Below are 20,510 nucleotides of genomic sequence, written 5' to 3'. Positions count from 1 at the left end.
CTCCACTTTCCTAAGCAAAGTCTGTATTTGTTTTTCTCACAGTATACCATCACCTGGTTTCTCAGCACTTTCAATACACTCTGTAGCTTAAAGGAGCATTCTATCTCCAATTCTGATGGAGAAGAGAAAGTAGACTACTAGGAAGCAGCTGTGCTAGGACTGTTCTCCAAAACCTGCTTGTCAGTCCCATTAAGGATGATTTACTTAAATTAGTTTGTCACAGGAAATACAGGAAGAAGTATCTGAAAATCTTTATAATTGAGGATAACTTTAGCAGCATTTCAAAAAAACCCCTACCTGAGAGAGACAAGATTTAGAAACTGGTGCAAAAATGAAGTCTGCTAGTAACAACAGACTTGTTTTTCACACTTTCAGACCTGATGGTACCAAACACTGGTCAGGAAGATGAAGTGAAACCTCTTACTGAGGAGTTCTACACATTGAAAACCAACCATACACCTCATTTCAAAGTTATGTTATGAATGTGGCTCCCTTAAGTTACACACATATTCAAGTCTGTACACCATGACAAGCAGGTTGACAGCCAAGTTCTACCATGCTCTCTAACCTATTAACTTCTTAGTTTTATTTTATTTCAATTATTTTACGTTTCTTCCTTTTCTAAAGAAAAGGGATGATTCAAAATAGACAAAAAAATTTATACCAGCAGAATCCTAATTATCCTTCATGTTTATTCACAGATACAACAGCACAGCTTATAAACAATGCTCCCAGTTCCCCTCCAGAACAAACATGCATTACACTTAATATTTATATGCACTTTTGTATGTTGTACTCATATACTTGATATCAGTAGTAGCTTTCTCTAGATTATTAATAGCAAGTTGCTCTAGCCCTCCTACTGGGGTGAGATTTTTCAATATGTATCCATTCCCTTTGAATTCTTTCACTCTAACCAATACAGCATGAAATTGGAGTGGAGGTTAGTTTTGTTTGGGTTTTCTTCTTGTTTTTTGGGGGGTGGCATTTTTTTTGGGGGGGGGGAGGTTGGGGGCAGAGGGTGTGGAATAACTCATTTTATCGGTATTTGAACAGTTTAGAGCAGTTATCTAATTAGAGGAGCTCAGCAAAGTGATCAAGCAATATACAGTCAGAATCCAGAATCAAAGTGTAAAAGGACAAACAATTTTAGGTAGTTAAACAGCTGTCTGTCAAAATCACAGTCAAGTTTGATGTGCGACGCTTTATGCACATAATTAAGCTAAACAGCTTTCAAGACAGCTTTCTTCCTTAAAACTGAAGTAGTGTGTAGTTACCAAAACACCACCTTGTTGTTGAGCAACTATTATTAAAATAAGCCATTAGCTGTCACGAAGTATTTTTCACAGAGCAAATATTTTCAAGTATTTAAACAATTGCATCATGGCAAAATTGTCCAATGGAAGCCTAAACCAAGCTATTTTAAGCTATTTTATTATTTTAAGATATATTAAGATCAGGAATCTCTGACTCCTGAATTTGGAGGTTTCTGAAATACACTACTAGGTTTTCCTAGAAAATGGAAGCATTTCCCTGTGCACTAAGAATCGTCAGTTGTTCTTGCTTGACAAGACTAGGGTCAAAGGCAGATATTGTTAAGCTATATTTTCTGGACTACATTACAGAGGTCCACAATTTTTGATTTATTTGATGAACATTTATAAAATACAGTTTTGGAAATTAAAAAAAAAACACTCTGAATACTAAGTGGAGGATAACCAAGTCATAGGGATTAACTTCAAGACCTTAATCCACAATAGCATGTGGAAGAGGAGGATATTCAGTAGGAGGAACACGCTGTGAGAGGAAGACTTGTTCTAACCTCTGGCCTATTTTTATACAGCTAAAAAGTCCCATCTGAGTACAGCAGTGCCTAAAGACATCTGCAGACAGCCACAAGCATACCCAAAGAGAAATTCAACAGGAGGAACCGCAGTGTTTGGCTGCACTGAATTCTTAAATTGTGTTTACTGAATTCTTAAATTGGGTTTGCACAGTAGTCTCACTGTTCTGGAACATTTGATAGTCATGAATTATACAAGTAAAACATCTGGACAAAAGGCTGTGCTTTCCAGGAAATGTACCTTGAAGGGACAAAAATCCAGAAAACGTCATCAGACTTTGCAATCAGGAAGAAGCCAGACTCTCCACAAGGCTCGGGGTGGTAAAAAGGCAGTTTGGCTTGTTATTTCCCTTATCTAGTTACTAACCAGTATATCAGGGTAGGTTATCCTTTCAGTCCTCTGAAGCTGTTAAACATCACTGAATTTCACAAACCAAAATTAACTAGAATAGTAGTATAATAGAGTAATCATATCAGAAAGCAAGAAAACAGAATTAACTACATTGGCATGTAAAGATGTCTACTGACTTCCAAGAGCAATTGTTTTGATTACGTACATAACACCTATCTATACCAAGACTTTGTTCAAACCCCGAACTTCTTCCATTCTGGCTGAGAATTTTTCTCTCTTCACATAGAAAAAACAAATAGTCTCAGAATAAGCAAATAAATGTACGGAGCACTGTAATTTATGGAAGTATATAAGTTTTCTTCCCCCGTGGGAGGCTTCCAGGTATCATACCTCTATGTACATTTAGCATACAATGCCTACAAAAACAGGGCTCAGACTTATGACCAGATGTACAAGTATTTGGTATCTTAATTTGGATAGCCACATCCAATTGTTGATACACAAAAACAGACCAGACTACAATTACAAAGGTATATACAACACCAGTGTTTACCATTATAGCAGGAGATAGCATCTGAGACACCTGATTAGCTTTCAGTAACTATTTGTTGACCCATTTTTCAGGAAAATCCCTCCTCCATTCATTTAACTGTTCTTAACTCAGAATTTCACATAGGCATATTTGTAAGAGGTGATACTTGATGATTTAGGCTCATGAAAGCTACTTTTGCAGAGCCAGCAGAGGGAGTACAGACATCATTTTACTTATCAGCTGTGAAAGAGATACCTTGTAAGAAAGCACTAAAAGAGCTGTGCCTGCAAACCTAATGCGCTTAATTTAAGGCATGCCAAGAACTTCCTCAGGCTTTCACAGACATGTATGTCAATGGGCAGTAGACTTGGTGTTTTGTTTCTGATCCTCAACCAGCTTCCACATCAAAATCTCATACCTGAGGCAGGAGCAATTCTAACAGTACTAAAAAGTACCCTAAACTTGATGCCTTATATGTAAAAAGAAAAACAAACAAACTAAAACACATTAAAAAAAACCAACAACCAAAACTGTTATTTAGTTACAATTTAAGACAATGAAGTTTTTATTCCTATGGATTCTTCTCTCAGTTTCAGAAAAGCTAAACCCTTTCGCTTATTCATTTCTTAAAAAGCAGCTTCATCTAGAAGACAAGCTGAGAAACTCAGAGTTTAAGATGACCCACAAGCAAAGGAACCAGGAAGGCACAAAGTAGTGTTGGACTAGAAGGTAACAAACAGTAAACCTCTCTGCTGGCATTAACAGAGGCACACATCTACTGGCAAAGCTGGTTTTACACATCCTCTGAGGCAAGAGCTCTGTGCTTTATTTAGCATTTCCATTGATCAGCCTGCTTTGGAGTTGGCACTTATGACTGAATGGTGTTGACACAGTGGCGGCTGTGGAAACGGTTTTTGCAAGAGGAACAGGCTTTAAGCAGACAGACTGATAGCTTTTTGCCATCTCATGGAGGTAAGTGCAAAGCTCTAGGCCAACATGAGACAACATACCTTCCTGGCAAAAGCTCCACAAACAGACACTCCCTTCTTTTTTAGACTGCAAAATTACAGAGATTTTTTTTTTAAATAAAGTCAGCATATCCCAACCTGTTGGTAAGAAGCTAGGCTAATACAAAATTCTTGCAAATCTTCAGCTTTTTTGGAATCATTTTATTGGGTGGCTAAGTTTCACTATTTAGAAGTCTGCATATGAAAAGCACACAAGTGAAATAAATGCCTTTGTCTCAAAGTCTCCTCTTGAAGAGCAGCAAAACACTCCTCTTCCTAAAGAAAAGATAAATTTCCATCATCTTAAACTTCATATGAACTTTAAAAAGCTTTCACAGCTTGAATCATTAGATTTTGATTACTACTTACCAGAAAAAAATGTGCCTGGAGCTACGTAATTTAGCCTTCACTTGTTTTAAGTTTTAAAAATAGAAGAACCACCCTTCAACAAGTTAGATGGCTGCTTCTAATCCCCATCTACAGAAAAGTGATGTTCACTTCTCAGCTTTTCAAACAGTAGATTCACAAAATTAGTAAGTCAGTCCATTCTGAACTGGTTCCCATCTTACAGAGCTTACATGATATTTTATAGTTGTTTTACCCTAGCATGCAATGAGACCACCTCACAGTTTTGCTGTTGAATATCAGGGTTCCTTCCAGCAGTGTTCTCTATCTGTGTGCTGTGCTTGGTTGGTTCCCAGGACTCTGGCCAGGCTGCTCAGTACATTTTATGTAGAGCAACCACAGCAAGAAAAGCTATGCTTTTTTCATCACAAACATGGTGATGATCAAGTATCCAGACGCATCCAAACCACTCTGATCATCCGTCCCTTCTCCACGTTATTGCAGTCTCTTGTGACTGTTTCTGCAGGTATATGAGAAGCTTTTCCAGATAGGAAAAAAGCTGGGTTTTGAGCAGAGTGGTTATCTAACCAGACTCACCATACAGATAATCCAAAACAAGTGCCAACTCAAAACATGGCACAGAACTGCACTGAACCTAGAGTCAAAGAAATACGAAATCATACTTACAGGAAATATACCACAATTCTAATTCATCCTGCAATTGGAGCCTTGTTAATCTCCCAAATAATTATGTTTTTAACACCCTTTACATTTGAGAGGCTGACATTAGGCTTCTAATCAGCAAGTTAAAACATACGATCCATTTATATAGACTAAGTGGGGTGGAAGGGAAAAGGGTCGAAAAGCCCCTTCAAATCTGAGTATATTTGAAGAATCCTTCTTCTCAGTTAAGTGCCTACAGCAAATTCCACAGAACTTTACACTTTAAAATTACTAGAGCTGCCTTTATGGATCTACAGAGGCTTGTTGTTATCTCCATTTTTAACCTGAAAAGCTAAATACCTTTCATTTAGTACACAGCTGAACAATTACTGATTCCAGTATTAATCACTCCCCAAGATTTAGTACTTCAACAGTTAGTAACAGACAGCATGCAGCAGATGCAAGAGTTTTTTAGAAGTCAATATTGAAATTGTGCCCTTCTCCATGCCCTGCTTTCACCACCTGGAGGGCCTATCTGAAGTTCTGACGACTGTGTGCATTCCATGGTTCAAGTTTACATTCCTCCCATCATATGCAAGATTCACCTGACCAAATGAAAACACCTACATTTAAGACAGGTACTTCAGGCCTTTTTTTTTTTTAATAGGCAATGGATACATTATAACTTCTATACCAAAATATTAAATTTAGCCACTTAGGACAAGATCTAAAATAGTTACATGAATCTCATCTTAGATGTGCTTGTGTCACTTAAGCAACAGAAGAGGCCCAGAGTGACCAGCTTCAGTTTTTAAGATGCTTATGTAAGCGGCCAGGATTGCTCTGCCAGTCGGCTGGGCTGAACTCACATATCAAGCAGCTGCACTACCATGTCAGAGCAGGCACATGCAAGAGGAAGGATGTGGCTTTACAGTTAGTTTAGGAATATCCAAGCCTGTGCTACAGCCAGAAAGTACAGCCCTACGCCAGCACTGCTGCTCACCTGACCTCAAGGTCAGGGGACAGCCCTAGATGAGAACCAGTGACAAGGAAGACGACAGCAGCAACACCTGCAGTTCCTCCTGAAGGTCACACGGTGATGAGGACTGTCCCCTTCCAGCCAGCACAGGCCTCACCAGCTCAAGTCAATCACGGAAGCTCTTCTCCACACCCCCACATTCATCCTGGGAAACAGAAGTGCCTAACTGTACCTTCTCTGCAAGGCCCCACTCCAGAGCCGTCACCAGGGTCCCACTTTAGCCTTCCCCCTTCCAGGCCAAGCAAAGCCATCTCTCTTCACCTCTCCCCACACACCATAGGACTGTCCCTTATCAACTTAGTGATGTCTCTGCCAGCCTCTCTCTGTCAGGAGAGGTGCAAAATGGGGCACCATTTTGGATGTGGCCTCAAGAGCATGACTGAGGGCAATAACCCACTGGTCACACTCTTGCTCAAGCAGTCCAGTATGGGCCAGTCCTTGCCAGCACAGGAGAGCCCTTCAGCTGGCTCAAGCTCCCTGTCCCACAGGGTGACCAATACCTTTCCTACAGAACTCCTCCACTCCACTACACCGGTAGATGTGCCAGGCGGCAGAGGCAGCCCCAGCTCTCCTTTTCACCCTCAACCCAGGAATTTAGACCACACAGCAGTCCTAACCCCATGTCACCATTTTCAGCTACTGCCAACTGCGGCAGTAAAGACGAAAGTCCATCAGAAGGATTTTTAGTTTGCCAGCTCAATGGTACTCAGAGGAGCCTTTGGCAACTCCTCACAGAAGCATGAAAGTGGCCTGTTTTATGATCACTGCCTCAAAGTAACATTTACTTCATGCAGTTCAAAGCATTTTGCCCACGATTATTTACATAGCTTTATTCTCCATATTCATTTCTGTAGCTTTAGATTTGACAATAGAAGGAGCCTATGAAGATTCACCACTGCAGTTCTGGAGATGTCCACTTTACCGAAGATGTTACTACTGTATCTTCCCAGAAAACAAAGTACTCCCCTCAAGCATCCACTCCTTGTATTTTTCCATCTGGTAAACCAATTTCCTGTGCTAGGAGGTTGCTTAAGTTTACAACACAGCTTTAGGGTGTCAAGTCTTCATACAACCAAGACAACCTTTTCTAAACAATTCTGCTAATACAGTTTGAGAAGTTGCTGTCCAGTGCCCAGCAACACCAGGATCAACCCAGGAAAAAGAATGCCATATGTGAATTGTTCGCTCACAAGCAGACTTAGCATGTACCACTGCTTTAAATGCTAGTATTTCATTTTGGATGTGTATGCGTACTAAAGCTCTTTCAAAAGGTTCCCATAACCTGGTATGCAATGCGAGTGGCTGCCTATCTGAAAGATAACTCCACTAATAGTAACCAACACATAAATCCAGAAAGCAAGAGATCATGCTTTCCTCAAATCCTAGAGAATTTAGCCCTTTACTACCAAATCTTAACTCGCTTTAGAAATACAGCTCTAATTTAGGAACAATTCCTTAGATTTGCAGTCACCACAGCCAGATCTACCTACTACCAAAACACATTTGAAATCAGACTCTGTGAAGATGTGAAGACGTTAAGATGTTTCACTGTGCAAAGCAAGCTCATTTTAGAATGTGAAAAATCACTGTCACTGTTAACTATGTGGATTTCAGAGCAGAAGTAGGTGAACACAAGCTGAAACTATTTGCGTTATTAATAAAGCAGAAGTAAAGTAGTTGTATAAGCAGTGGTAAAGCACCTTTCCTACCCTCCCCAGCTGTCACTCTCAACTATGTATATTTGAAAGCCATCTGGCACAGATCCTGACAGCCAGTTTAAATCATTTCATGTTTCACACAACCTCACCAGAATGAGGCTGCTAGACACTGCTCTAATTTAAGTATTGATTTGCACTGTATTCAATAGGCTCCATGAAATTTTGCACCAGCTTCATTCCCAAGTGAAGAAAAATTGGCAGACCCAAGCAACGTAAAGCAATTTGAAGTGCCATATCAACGTTAACTGCAGCAGCACCTGGATGGAAGTGAAAAACTCCTGCTCAATATGCATATTAAGATCCTGATTTAGTCTCTACTGTACCTAAATAACCAAAAGAGATTAAAAAATACCACCCTTTCTCAGATAGTTTAAGGACTAACCATACCTGTAATCTTTTCCACCCATTTCTTGTTACTATCTACTCAGTCTTATCTATGTAAAACCATCAGGAAGCAAATCTAGACACACAATACAAGCACATTTTATTTTCCTCCACTGTAGTATCAGAAACCACCTAGGAATATAGCTCACGTGTTCTAACATTTTTAACATTATACTTAGTGCAGAGATGCATATGCATAGACACTAACTCTTCTGGAACATCCTTAGTTGAAGGCTGGCACTCAAACCACTCTCCCGTGTACAGTCAGAATAATAGCTTCAAGTTCTCCTATGTCAAAAGGTTAATACTCTCTAGGGAATGGTTTCACATGACAACTGCACAAGGAGGACCATTTCCACACCACCAATCCAAAGACTTGTGCTGCTTCCCTCATGCAAGCCTTGCTTCTCACCTTGGAGAGCCAAGTTTGTGCCCAAGGATTTAGTAACAAAGCACCTACTGGTGCAATGAGTAGATGCAAAGGGGCAGAGATGGCACAAAGGAGCAGGGAGTTACTGAGTAGTCTAAGACAGGGTGGAAATGCAAGTAGCCATGAGGCCATCTCAACCAACCCATGAAACTTCACACTCACAGTGACAAGCCAAATAGGAAATTACAAATGAAGTTGATTCTGTCCTCAGTCTCCTGAATTATGCTGATAAACCCAGTATTTCCAGAAGGTCATCATAAAAGTCTGACATAACTTTGGATATTAAAAAAGCATCAAACATATTAACAGAAAAAAAATCTTTTGATGAGGACTTAAAAGACTCTCATCTCTTAAAACACCTACCATACAAAAGCAAATGTTTTCCAAGCTTTTGGAGAGTGACATCCTTATATTTGCAGACACAGAGGTAATCCTGAAAGAACCACATGGACAAGCCACCAGTCACTGTTGAAATAACAAGTGCAAAAAAAAAGTTGCGTGATCTCTATCTAAGGGCACTTCTGTAACTCTCCAGCAAAAAGAGCACTTGATTTTTCTTTCACTGGTGTATGTAATGTAAAGGTGATTAAGATCATCTTTGATTCAAAATCTTAAAATTAATACTAAAATTTGAGTTTCAATGAAGACATCAGCAGAAAAAGAGCACACCACTGTGAACCCTAGGTTGAGTCCCAGGAAGTTAGTTGCTTAAAGCAGAGCAGCTGAATCATCTTTTCTTCCTCCAGATGGGGTTTGTTGCTATCAACTATGCAGAGTATGGTACATCCCAGGCCTCCTCTGACCAGACACTGTACACCAAGTGGTGAGAACCCAATAGTGTTGTTTTCCCTGCTGCCACCTTATCTTTCTGTGAATATAAGGGCACAAGTAAGGGTAGCAGATTACAAGTGATAGGCTCCCAGAAGTGTGTTTTAAGAACATGGTGTTTCCTGTGCTCACTGGGAATTAAGGCAATATCCAGCTCATCTGCAGTATGAAGAAAAAAAGGAGACGTGAACCACTGAAGTCCATCACAAGTAGGAGGCCATGCAGGTACTTACCTAACTCTCTCCTCCAAAGCAGCATCAGAAAATTGCCAGCAATAAGCCAGCACTACCCCTAGTGCTAAGACTGGTCATGTTTTATAAGGCAAAACCAGCCAGACTGAGTGGCCAGCACCAAAGTTTATCAACTGTCATCCTCAAAACGCATCCATGCACTCTAACTGCACAGTACAGTTGCAAACAGCAGCCAAGGTAGATATACTCTCTTCCTCGGTCCATTCCCCTTCAAAGGTAAAGCTTTGTTATTTGTCTGTCTCGTAATAGCATATTACATTTTATGTCTTAGGGGACAAAAAGAATTTGTATTTATTTTCTGAGCTATTTCTGGACTTTTCAAACTGACTCCTACATTTTCCTTACATTTTTTCTCCCACCAGACCTTTGAAATACCAATGGAGAAAGCCTTATGCCTATTTTGTAATTCACCAAAATTAAACTAATAACACCCCCATAACACCATCTGTCATTTAGAGTAAGATTTTTAAATGGCAGCAGAAATAATCTTCATAATGTTTATTGGAATATGAATAGCTTGAACAGACAGATCCTTCAAAGTTACTGCTCACATAAAGAGAAATTTGTCATGAAAACTAGAAAGTCATTTTTATGAACTCTATTTGAAAGCCTGATAATTTAGAAATAAAAGGCAAATTGGACAATACCATGTACTTGTGCTGAAATTACATTCAGTATTAATAGGCATAACTGTTCCAAGACGGGTTAGTCTAGTATTTTGCCTGTTGATTTCATGATGCATTGATGCATGTTACCTCCAGGAAATCATCCTTCTATAATGTGTATTAGCATTGCTTACATCTTCTCTATGAAACTGCTCTGTTTTATGAACAAAAATCCCTTCTTCCTTATTTTTTTATCACTCTGCTTTTCAACTAGTGAACACAGTCTTTTCACCTAATTGAAGCCTAAGCTGGGGGAACACTAACATTAGTTATTGAAAAGTTAAGAAATTTAATCTTTATAAAGACAATCTATTTTGAATTAGATTAGTAATTCTTAATGCTTGCGAGAAATACCCACTCTCTACATAAACCATCACAGGTTCACTTTTCCTAATCAGTAACATCACTTCGTGTCTGCTACCTTCCTTGTTCTTCAATATGTTAATTTTGTAACGAGGAATAAAAATTATGCCTTCAAAGAAAATTTAACAGGTTTGAATTAAAAAAACAGATAAACCTACTCGAGACTGTGGCACACACTATAGCAAGCCAGTAGACAGAGCTAATCTTAGCTTTTTAAGCAAAATACTGCAATCCCCAGATTTTATCTAATATTTAATTAAAATACTCTACAGAGAAAGATCCTTATCTCCCAAACTGCAACTTTTAACAAGTTTTATTATTATTATTATTAATTTTAAGTCAAGTTGCAAACACTAGATGATACAATTTTAAGACTATTATTGCAGTTTTATTGATCCTTTTGGAAGAAAGTAAGCCTGCATTTCTATAACAAAAATCTTACAGATTCAAGCAGTCTTCCTTATTTCTCAAAAGATATTCAGTTTTAAATGCCCTGGACTAATAATGGCTGTTCGTTATTCTGCATTAGATTAAATTTTGCTAACTGAAACCCGACTTCAATTCTGACTAAAATGCAAATCCCTTCCCTTGCTCCACTAGTATTATTTTCTCTTTAAAAACAGAAGAGAACATATACAGAAATAAACAGTCCAAACACTGAAAGACATTTCTGAGGTCACATTTCAGCGGTAAAGAATGCTCAGTGCCATTAATATTTAGTCTACCTTAATGGAAGAGATTTGAGTTAGAAGATACTTTAGGTTATCTTGTCCACCCTTATGTCAAGGGAGACTTGTTTTGCCAGGTCCATTTTGAACTTGTCAGTTAATATTAAGTTCCCAGCTCTAAAATCTTAAATATTGGCAAAGTCAATTCAGCACTGAGCAGCATTGATTGGGAAGACCTGCAAGTGGCTGTATATAACACAGGATCCACATTTCCATCAAATAATCCAACCATGGTGGGTTACCATAATCAACAGTAGGAACACCAATCAACCGAACCACACCACGATGCTGTTCCAGACCAAAAATTTCACATTCAAATGTACAAGTTTTCTTTCCTCACTGAATTCAGTGACCACTTTTTCCACTGACACCAAAAGTTTCCATTCATTATGCCATAAGTATTAAAGTCCTAGTACACTGGAAGCTATTCCTGCCAAAATAGCCAACAGTTTAAAGATACACAAGTTGACTTCTATTGGAATTCATTATTTGTGGTGTTTGGAACAAATCCTTGAAATGCTCCAACAAACAGGGAAAAAAAATGGCCCTGGCTGTAGCTACAGCTACCACCTTCTGAATATTGTATCATGAACCAAGGAGTTGCCAAGTTATCTAACAAACACCTTTTCAACCACCTGAAAAAACACTATTTCAACTCAAATTCATTAGGACCCATTAATGTTTTGAAGATGCAGAAGCTTTTCCACAGGCAGTGGTTTTCCAAAGGCACACTCATTTCATTCCCCAGCAAATCAAGACTGCCAACCACTAATGATGGAGGATATTTCACAAGTACAGTGGACTTGAAACTTGATTTCTAAGAAGGGACATGAGTTGAATATTCACCTAGCTAGTCACCCCTCAAGCACTGTAAGGGCAGCTACCAGCTACCACATTCTCAGAATGACGGTTTCGGACACAGCATAAGGTACTACCCGCCAGTTCCTTCTGAACGTATCTTGAGAGGAAAGCCTCAGCGCCTGAATTTACAAATTCAAGAATGCCGTATATAACGGATAGTTAAAGATTTCTCTAATGTGGATCTTAAAATGACAAGAAAAAAGCCACTGAAATTTTGCTACTGTGCATCTTTCTCTTCACCCGCCCGCTACAGTTTAAAAAGTCAAACGTAAAAAAGATTTATGTGGAGTATGGAACACTCATAGCACGGCACAGACTCCTGTTACAGCTGTGCTAATACGCTGCCCCTCAGGCTGCGAACCCTGGGACAGACTCACCCACAGCTCTCGGTTTCCAAACGCGCCTCCGAGCGCAGGCCGAGCCCCCTCCTGCCCCCGGTAAACACCGCTCGCACCGCCACACTAAAGGAACGCTCCCCAGGACCACAGAGCACCTCTGCCCGTCAGCTTTCCATGAGACCTTCCTCCCCAGATCCTATATCCTTCCGACCTCAGCCTTTACCGACAGACCGAGGAGCTCGGGGGGAAGCTCGGGCGGGCAGCGGCGCGGACACTCGCCCCACTCCGCTCCCCCTGGAGCGGCGAGCACCGACTGCGCTCGGCAGCGGCCAGACATCCCCCGGCGGCGGCTCCAGCCAGCTCCCAAACTCACGTGGTGCTACATCAAAGGTTACACGCACCGCCAGGACGAGGATGACACCGCCGTGAGAGGCGCTTCCCATCGCGAAGCGGCCCCGCGCGGGGTCAGGCTCACCCGCGGAGCAACGCCCGCGAGGGCTTCTCTTTCCCAGCACCCGAAGCGATGCCGCATCCCTTCCCCGTCCACGCACACCGGTCGATAAGCAGCCCGGCCAGGCATCGATAAATCAAATCAGCCCGCCCGCTCCGACGGAGAGCGGCGTACGACTCAGCCACGGCCAAAAACACCGCCCTGGGGGCGCGGCGGGCGGGCGGGCGAGGGACGTAGAGAGGCGGCGGGGGAGGCTGCGCGGGGGCGGGTGCCGGGCTCCCAGCCCTCGCGGGGCGGCGAAGAAGCGCCAGGGATGTCGGTGTCGTGCTGCCGCAGCGGGCTAATCCCTGCTACTTAACCCGGCGGGCGGCGGGGGCTGAGCACCACCTTAATCCGCGGCGTGAGCGCGCCCGCCCGCCCGCCCGCCGGGGGCTGCGGGGCCGTGGCGTGCCGGCCGTGTCCGGCCGCGGGGTCCCCGACGGCGCGGCGCTGCGCTCCCGTGGAGGCTCAGCTCCGCATCTGCTGCCCTCAAGGTCACGCCGTGCCCCGGCTGCACGGCAGCGTCCAGGTGCGCGCTCCGGTTACCTGCGCGGAGAAGCGGCGAAAGCGTGGGAGCGCGGCACGGAGCCCCTCCGGCCGCGCCGTCCCCCTGGCGAGCCCGGCCCGCAGCCCCGCGGGGGAAGCGGAGCAGCGCTGCACCTGCCGCCACGCTGCCGTCCGCCCCGGCCGGCCAGCCGGGAGCTTAGCCGCCCCGAGCCGCCGCCACCGCCGCCGCGCTTACCTCGGCGCCGTGGGGCCGACCAGCAGCCAGCCAGGGGCCGGGACGAGGCGCCCGTGAACCTGCCGCCGTTCGCTCGCTCGCTCGCCGAGCGCACAAGGTCCCCGCGCTCCCCGCCCTGGCCGGCCCCGCCGCGCCGCCCCCGCCCTGCGGCCGCGGGCGGAGGGCGGGAGAGGGGGCGGGGGGGGAAGCGGCGACCGAATTGGGGAGGGAAGGAGGGAGGGAGGGGGCACCGGCGCGGGGAGAGCCGGGGGAGGGGGAGGAGGAGGAGGAGGAGGAGGAGGAAGGAGGGGGGGCGCGGACCGCCCGCCCCGCCCCCGTCGCCTCACCGGCAGGAATCGGCGATTTGCCCTCCTCGCGGGCGCTCCCGCCGCCGCGGCCGCTCCCCGGCGACCGCCCGCCTGCTTTCCCCCGCACGCACCGGGCAGTGCCGAGCGCGCCGCCGAGCCCCTGCGCCGCAGAGCACCCGCTACAGGAGCCGGGCGCCACCGGGCAGGGCAGGGCGGGGCGGGGCGGGGCGGAGCGCGGCGATCCGCCCGCCTCCCGCCTCCGCCCGCGGCGGTCACTCACTTGCCCGCGCCCACCGCCCCCTCCCCTCCCGGCGCCGTGCCCGCCGGTTCGCGGCGCCCCCCTCACCGCCCGCGGAGCGCCGGCCACGTGACCGGGGCCCCTCGCCCGGCCGAGGAAGGGGGGTCCCGGCGTGCAGCGTCTTCAATGGGGGAGGCGGAGGCGGGGCCCCGGTAGGCACGGCGCCCACGGGGGCGGGGCCCCGCGGCGTTGCCCGCCCGCCGCCGCCGCCACTGGCGGGCGGGAGGCTGACGCGGTTGTTTCCATGACGTCGGCGGGCGGGGCCGCGTCGTTTGATGGAGCCCGGCGGGCTTCGGGGGTCGGTGACTTTGCCACGAGCGGCTCCTGCGGGGCGGGGCGGGGGCGGGGCCACACGGGGCGTCGCGTCCCTCCGCCCGTGGGCCGGGGGCCGCCGCCAGCGGGGACGGGGCTGCCTCGCGGGGGCGGGGATCCCCCGGCGGCGGGAGAGGCCGCGGGCTTGTGATGGAGGGGCGGTCGCCGGGCCCGACCGAGGCGCGCCGCTTGCCCCGGTGGGCGGGGGCCGTGCGCGGGGGCGGGGCCGGGGCCCGGGGGGAGGCGGAGCCGCCCGAAGGGACCGCCGGGCGCCCGGGGCGTGGTCCTCCCCTGCCCCAGGGGGCGCGGGGGCGCTGTGCCCGCAATGCTGTTCTATGCCCGCCGTGCCGTGCCCGGACCGCAGGAGCCTGGGATGGTGTCGCCCCACGGCCTCCCCCTCCTGAGAGCCGCCGGGCGGTGCCGGTGGGAGCCGCGCTGGCGGCAGCTGAGCAGCGGGCGCGGGGGGCACAGCGGAGCCTGGGCGAGACTGCTGGAGCTGCCGGGGTGTGCTGCGGCGGGAGGTTCCTGTGCGTGGGGCCGCCGGGCGGGTCTGGAGCGGCAGGAACGAGCGTGTCGCTCGCTGCCCGTGGTGGAGACTGGGGAGCTCCGGGTCCAGCCTCCCGTCAGACGTGCCCGACTCTGGGGGAACCCTAGCAGAACGGGGAAGTTGTGGAGGCCGCAGGTGTTCAACGCCTCCCAGTCTCCAGACGAAGGCTCTTCGATTGGGGAGAGAAAAACAAATGGGGTTATCAACGTTAGAGCCCAAGTGAGTTCTCCGGGGAGATGCTGGAAGTGAATAACGGGGCTGGGAATTAAACTGGAAATGAAAACCCTGATTTAAGTTCTCCCCGTCCAGTGCAGTAGATCTTCCCCCGCCCCTGCGAAGAAAATAGCCATGCATAAGCTGTATATCATTCCATAACCCCTTTGTGTGGTTTTTTGAGCTGTGTTTTGACACATTCTGCACCCCTCTGTTGGGCATCTCGGTGGAGTGACTGGCCAGCTGTGTCCCAGGCTGTCAGGTTCTTTGAGCCTGCATAAATAATACCTTTCTTCGCTTTTGTTACCGTTCAAATCCCACCACTGTCAGAAACAGTGCTGCAAAGGAAACGGAGAAGCTTATGTATCACTACAGTGGCAGACCCGAGATGGTGCAGAGCCTAGAGGGTTAAAGCAACAGGATGAAGTCAGCACAAAGCAGCCTACAAAGACTGGCAAATAAATAAATCATCCTAATTACGTTATTATTATGACTTGCCTGAGGTTCATTGTCTCTTTCTTTTTTACCTGAATCTCTGTTACATTTTTCTCCTTGTTCAAGAGAGGTAATCAAAGGAGACTGTGAGCACTAAATGGCTCCTGCCCATTTTGGATGTTGCTAAAAATACTACCTTACCTCTCCATATCCAGAGGTCAATTGAAAAATCAAAATAATGAGGTAAGCGATCCTGTGACTGTTCTTTTGAGATTTCTTGCATTTCTTCCCAAAAGGAGAATATAAAACTATCTGAACATATACAAAAGAAATTTTCTTTCCTTCTGTCTGCAGTTCAGCACCCTCCTCTGCACTGATGGCTGTAGCTCAGGGAGGCTTCCCCAGGCACTTGGAAATTGCATTTCTCGATACAGCTTTGTAAGACTGGCAGATGTGTTCTGCACAGTTCTGTCCTCTCCTAGCTCTAAGGCAGATAAAACTAGCTGTGGTACAGCTAAAGGAGATGATGTGTTTAACACATTACAGTTTGGGTACGTGTCTGTACCTGCTTCTGCTTGTCTCGAGAAAAGGTAGGTATATTGTGCTTAAGTTCTTTGTCTATGAAATAGGAGTACTGTCCTATTTTCTTCACAGGAAGGAAGAAAGGTGGGAAGGGTACATATCAACATCAACTTTTTGAGATACTGTTATACTAGCATTCTCCAAGTGGATACATTTTTTAAGGCATAATAGTTACTTAATGCTCCCCTTTCACTGTTATACAGGATTAGCATAAAAACATGCAGCACCTTGACTGAAAGTAAGAAATTTCTTCTATCTCCACAGAATCTTCTTCCCGAGGATTTAAAAATGTTTTCCAAATTAATACTCCATCTCCCACACTCTTAATGTGTTTTTTTTTTTTTTTTTTGTGAGAAAATAGGTGCTCCTGCTATTTCTAAAGGTTAATATGTGTAATTGACTAACAGAAAATATTCCGTGTAATATAGGTCACCAGTGGTATAAAGCAAGCAAAAACAAGATGCACAAAGGAATATTTCTGGAGATCTTTCATTTAACTTTTAAGGAAACATTACCGTTTCAGGAAGATTCAGGGTGGTTTTGCAGACATTTTGAAAAGGCTAGGCTTGACAAATCAGTGCCAACACTTCACCTTATTCCAGGACCACCGCTCTACAAACACAATCATCATACATTTTAACAGATGAAGAAAATGTGTCGCAGAGAATTTAAGTGGGTTGCCTGTATCTGATCTACTTACTATGAGACTTTTAACATAAAGAGTATGAATTTGGAGAATTTGGACTGTTACAGTATTTAGTGAAAAATTAATAAGGTGATGAAAGGTCTGAGGGACGACCTCACCGTTCCATATCAACTAGGGGCCTTTTGGCCAAATCTCATGATGGGTGTGATCTGAGAAGAGAAAGTAGAAAACAGACTTTTCATGCTTTGTGTATAGATCTTAACTTTTTGGAAACTGTTTTCTCGGCTATTCTACTAGTCCTGATCCCGTTCAAACTCAGTCAATTTATTAAATTGGATGAAAGTGGAGAGCACAGAGAAAGTGTGAGAAGTCAGGAAAATATTTGCGTTTGAGCAGGGAGAGATGAGTGTTTAAAGTTTCCACGGGTTTTACAGAACCAAATGTTTTCCATACAAGCTACACTTTTCCCAGTCGGCTTTCTCGGCTGTGACCACTGTTTGACCACGTTCTGCAGTCCGCCCTAGAGAAGATTCCTGTTCTCCATACTCCTGGCTGAGGTCCTGCCCTGATTCCCGACAAGCCCTGAAGGCTGCATCTTGTGATATTTCCACTATCCTACATCCTAAAAGATCAATCTGTTGCCTAAAAGACTAAACGGCCATCTAGATAAGCAAGCAAGAGACCACTCACTGTCTCGTAGGTGTCACAATGACCAAGTTGCTCTATTGTCCGCCCCTGCAACCTAGCAATGACCTGGTGAAACAAAACAATATCACCATTTCATCCTGAAATCGTTCACCCCACCCTTAGGAAAGAGGCCTATCTATAAACATTTGCACTTTTATCAGCTCAAAATTCTTTTTCTTGATTGTTCAGGAGCTCAGGATTTGTGCATGATATGTTTCCTCTTGTGAATGCATATGATAACTTAAAATAGCTGATTTTATTTTCTCTATTCAGTTTCCCTCCCAACATTTTTTAATTATTATTTTTTTTGCTTCTACTTTTTTGTTCTTCTGCTGTGATAGTCTTGTGATACTGCAGGATCAGAAGGGTGAAAGGTTAAAAGAATAAGCAAAGAAATGTGAGAAGTAATAGTTATTGCGCTGAATTTAATATGTTAACTGTTTTTTCTTTACATGTTCTTTTCAGGTACCACTGCAGCCCAGCACCATTACAGTCCTAGACAAGATGAAAGAGCAGAAAAATGTTTCATGAACAAGGGCACAATGTCTACATGCAAAGAAAAAACAAACCAAAACATAAATCCTGGAATTGATGGAGAATCTGACCAATTAAAAGAGTTTGATCAGGCATGAGAGAGTAGAAGGGAAAAAACAGAGCAGAGTAGGATAGCAATAATTTACATTACTGTTAAGAGCAGGGAAAAAAAAAAAAACATGTTTGGGAAGCTTTTCATGATAAAACAAAACAAAAAAATAATAAAACCAAGTATGGATGGTGATGAGACAGTATGACCATAGCTGCCTCTTAGAAAGTGAGAAATGACTGGTGAATGCATGTATGCTATCAATCTGTAAATGACTACTGAAAAATGCATAAAGTGAACACCCAGTGACCTGCATGGAAGTGACTTTTCCTACATAACACTTCCCCAGTTTAGAGCTGATATTTTCCCCCCGTGGCCAGACACATGCCAATTAATTCTTGAAGTCCTAAAGGGTGGCCAAGGTTTTAAGCAAGGCTGTCCTGGAAGCAATTTAGTCCAGTTCACTAGGAGTGTTTGTTAAAAATACACTGCTGTTGCTGTCTCCCTGGACCTGCTGTTAGCCATCATCTCTTGGTGTCTGTCCTCAGTATGGATATGTATTGCTCATGCACTCACCTATCATCCCAGAACTCAAAATGTGGCAGTGTCCATTATACTTACTAAAGTGCAAAAGTGCTTTTGGGGTTTCATGGTATGTACAATTCTGGACTGAAATAAAAGTGTTACTTCTTGGTTTGTGATACTGTGGGTGTGTTTAGATGTGTTGCTTTTTAAGGCTTCTCTGCTGAACTTGTGTGCTGAACTGGTGGCCTTATCTTTGAGAGCCTCTTCTCAGCTGATGTTTGTGGGGCTTCAACGATTTCACTCCTTTTGTGAACCTATTCCCATTAATGCTGACTGAATAGCTGGTTTGTAAATTGTAATGTTGTGATCCTCTCCTCTGTGATTGAGTGCCAAGGGCCTTGTTTATTTTTCCTCTTCTCCCCAAGATAAGAAACAACGGGTAACCGTGCTATCTCTCTCTGAGGCTAGCATCAACATCACTGACCAGTCAGACTCATGCTCCTGACTCAAAAAAAAATTGGTTTTAGGAAGAGTGAATGTAGCCCCTCCCTCTCTCATCAGTGCTGGGTAATTGTCTTCAGGAGAACAATAAATCTCTTAGCAATGCTACTTCAAAGTCCTTTGGATAAGAAAATAGATAATTCAGTTAAGCCTTAGTTCCTTCAGCAAACATTAGCATTTCTCCCCCTTGGCGATTGTTCAAGATGGTTTTGAAACATTTAAGAGTCATCAGAGCTAATAGTTCCCATTTTACATGTCCTTCAAGTAGGACGAACAGAAAAAATGCACTACCTTATCCCTACTACCTCAGTCGAGAATTAATCATTAAAATGATAAACGATGACCAGAACATAGCCAAATAAATTATTTCTTCTTGTTGGTCAGATACTGCTCTAAATCATCTTGGCTGTTTTTAAGATACCAAGAAAAATATCCCACCTATATAAATTTGCATTTAAAGAATATTACCAATGTCCTATTTCACATGCATGATTTAAAACTCTGAGCTCAGCCTTGCAAGCCTTATTCAGGAATAATCTTTTCAAATTACAAATAATGGATCTGAAAATTATCAAGATCAAAATTTGGATATCTATGAAAAAGTGTGGAAATAAAATATCTAGCACCAAAGCTTCAAAACAAACACCTCTCCATAGTAATATAAATTATAGCAAAAGTATTACATAAAATGTTGATATTTGTGTATATATAAAATCAAGTATGCTTATAATGTTTAAGCATAGACTATGAGCAGCCAAAAGAAGAAAGTCTTGACTAAGGCACTGTCTGTATTATCAGGTAATAGCACAGTCATTAAGGTGAGTAGAAACAAACTTTTAAAAATAATTCAAAATGTTGCTTGTTAGCTCATAAAACCAAGGAAAATTAACTAAGTCCTTGCAACATCAACTGTATTTCTATTATGTACTAGTAGAAAATATAAATAGGATTTTCCTCTGCCTAAGTTCCCTTTTGCCAATCTCATACCATGGCACCTTTGTATTGACCCACCAGAGCTTGAATATATGATGTTATGGGCACATCTAGTGATAGTACTGCTGCAGGTTTTCTTCAGGCTATGACATATTATGCAGCAGTAAGGGCAGTTTGTTTTAGGACGGAAGTGGATTAAAAGATAGAAGAATATTTTGTACGTGACAGCAGTCCAAACATTAGCAGTTCTGTTATCTTCAGCTCTGATTTGATTCAGTGAGAGCTGCACATGCCTAATAATTACTAAATCTGACACCTATGTTACTAAAAATGTACTGGATTACTAAAAGGGGTTTTAAAATGAATACACATTAAAGGCTTT

The 20,510-nt window shown here is 44.2% G+C and overlaps 3 protein-coding genes across 14 annotated transcripts in view; 2 read left to right on the top strand and 1 right to left on the bottom strand.

Moving 5' to 3' along the window:
* The window catches only part of ATP2B1 (ATPase plasma membrane Ca2+ transporting 1), a 60,212-nt gene extending 46,159 nt beyond the window's left edge, over window positions 1–14,053 (bottom strand). For 5 of the 7 annotated variants that reach the window (XM_064655481.1, XM_064655476.1, XM_064655482.1 and 2 more), the window contains exon 1: window positions 13,906–14,053. The gene's annotated coding sequence lies outside the window, so the exon portion shown is untranslated. Of the gene's footprint in view, window positions 1–12,748; window positions 12,846–13,579; window positions 13,690–13,905 lie in introns of those variants that run through there. The other 2 variants (XM_064655477.1, XM_064655478.1) reach the window with 2 other exon arrangements.
* Window positions 9,060–14,320, top strand: LOC135415242 (basic proline-rich protein-like). Its single transcript, XM_064656902.1, has 4 exons — window positions 9,060–9,136; window positions 12,362–12,737; window positions 13,135–13,676; window positions 13,912–14,320. The coding sequence occupies exons 1-4, from the start codon at window positions 9,060–9,062 to the stop codon at window positions 14,318–14,320; spliced, it is 1,404 nt and encodes a 467-aa protein (XP_064512972.1).
* Window positions 14,321–14,346: 26 nt separating this feature from the next.
* Window positions 14,347–18,870, top strand: LOC135414578 (collagen alpha-1(I) chain-like). Of its 6 annotated transcripts, none has more exons than XR_010430728.1 (4): window positions 14,347–14,462; window positions 15,798–15,914; window positions 16,026–16,261; window positions 18,052–18,870. XR_010430728.1 is itself a non-coding variant. In XM_064655485.1 (4 exons), exons 1-2 carry the CDS (start codon window positions 14,802–14,804, stop codon window positions 15,819–15,821), a joined length of 465 nt encoding a protein of 154 aa, XP_064511555.1. In that variant the 5' UTR covers window positions 14,469–14,801; the 3' UTR covers window positions 15,822–15,914; window positions 16,026–16,261; window positions 18,052–18,870. The 6 variants fall into 6 exon arrangements, 4 of the variants coding, with proteins under 4 accessions (XP_064511555.1, XP_064511556.1, XP_064511553.1 ...); XM_064655485.1 differs by lacking the exon at window positions 14,347–14,462 and adding an exon at window positions 14,469–15,242; XR_010430729.1 differs by lacking the exon at window positions 14,347–14,462 and adding an exon at window positions 14,720–14,980.
* The last annotated feature ends 1,640 nt before the right edge of the window (window positions 18,871–20,510 follow it).

Source organism: Pseudopipra pipra, chromosome 5 (genome assembly GCF_036250125.1).
Source record: "Pseudopipra pipra isolate bDixPip1 chromosome 5, bDixPip1.hap1, whole genome shotgun sequence".
NCBI lineage: Eukaryota > Metazoa > Chordata > Aves > Passeriformes > Pipridae > Pseudopipra > Pseudopipra pipra.
This window is presented reverse-complemented; position numbering and strand designations above follow the sequence as displayed.

Coding starts and splice junctions, on each gene's coding strand:
- LOC135415242 (XM_064656902.1), top strand. CDS start 9,060: ATGGGGTTTGTTGCTATCAACTATGCAGAGTATGGTACATCCCAGGCC. Junction 9,137..12,361: donor CAGACACTGTACACCAAGTG/GTGAGAACCCAA, acceptor GCTGCCCCTCAG/GCTGCGAACCCTGGGACAGA. Junction 12,738..13,134: donor CACGTGGTGCTACATCAAAG/GTTACACGCACC, acceptor GTGCTGCCGCAG/CGGGCTAATCCCTGCTACTT.
- LOC135414578 (XM_064655484.1), top strand. CDS start 14,627: ATGGAGGGGCGGTCGCCGGGCCCGACCGAGGCGCGCCGCTTGCCCCGG.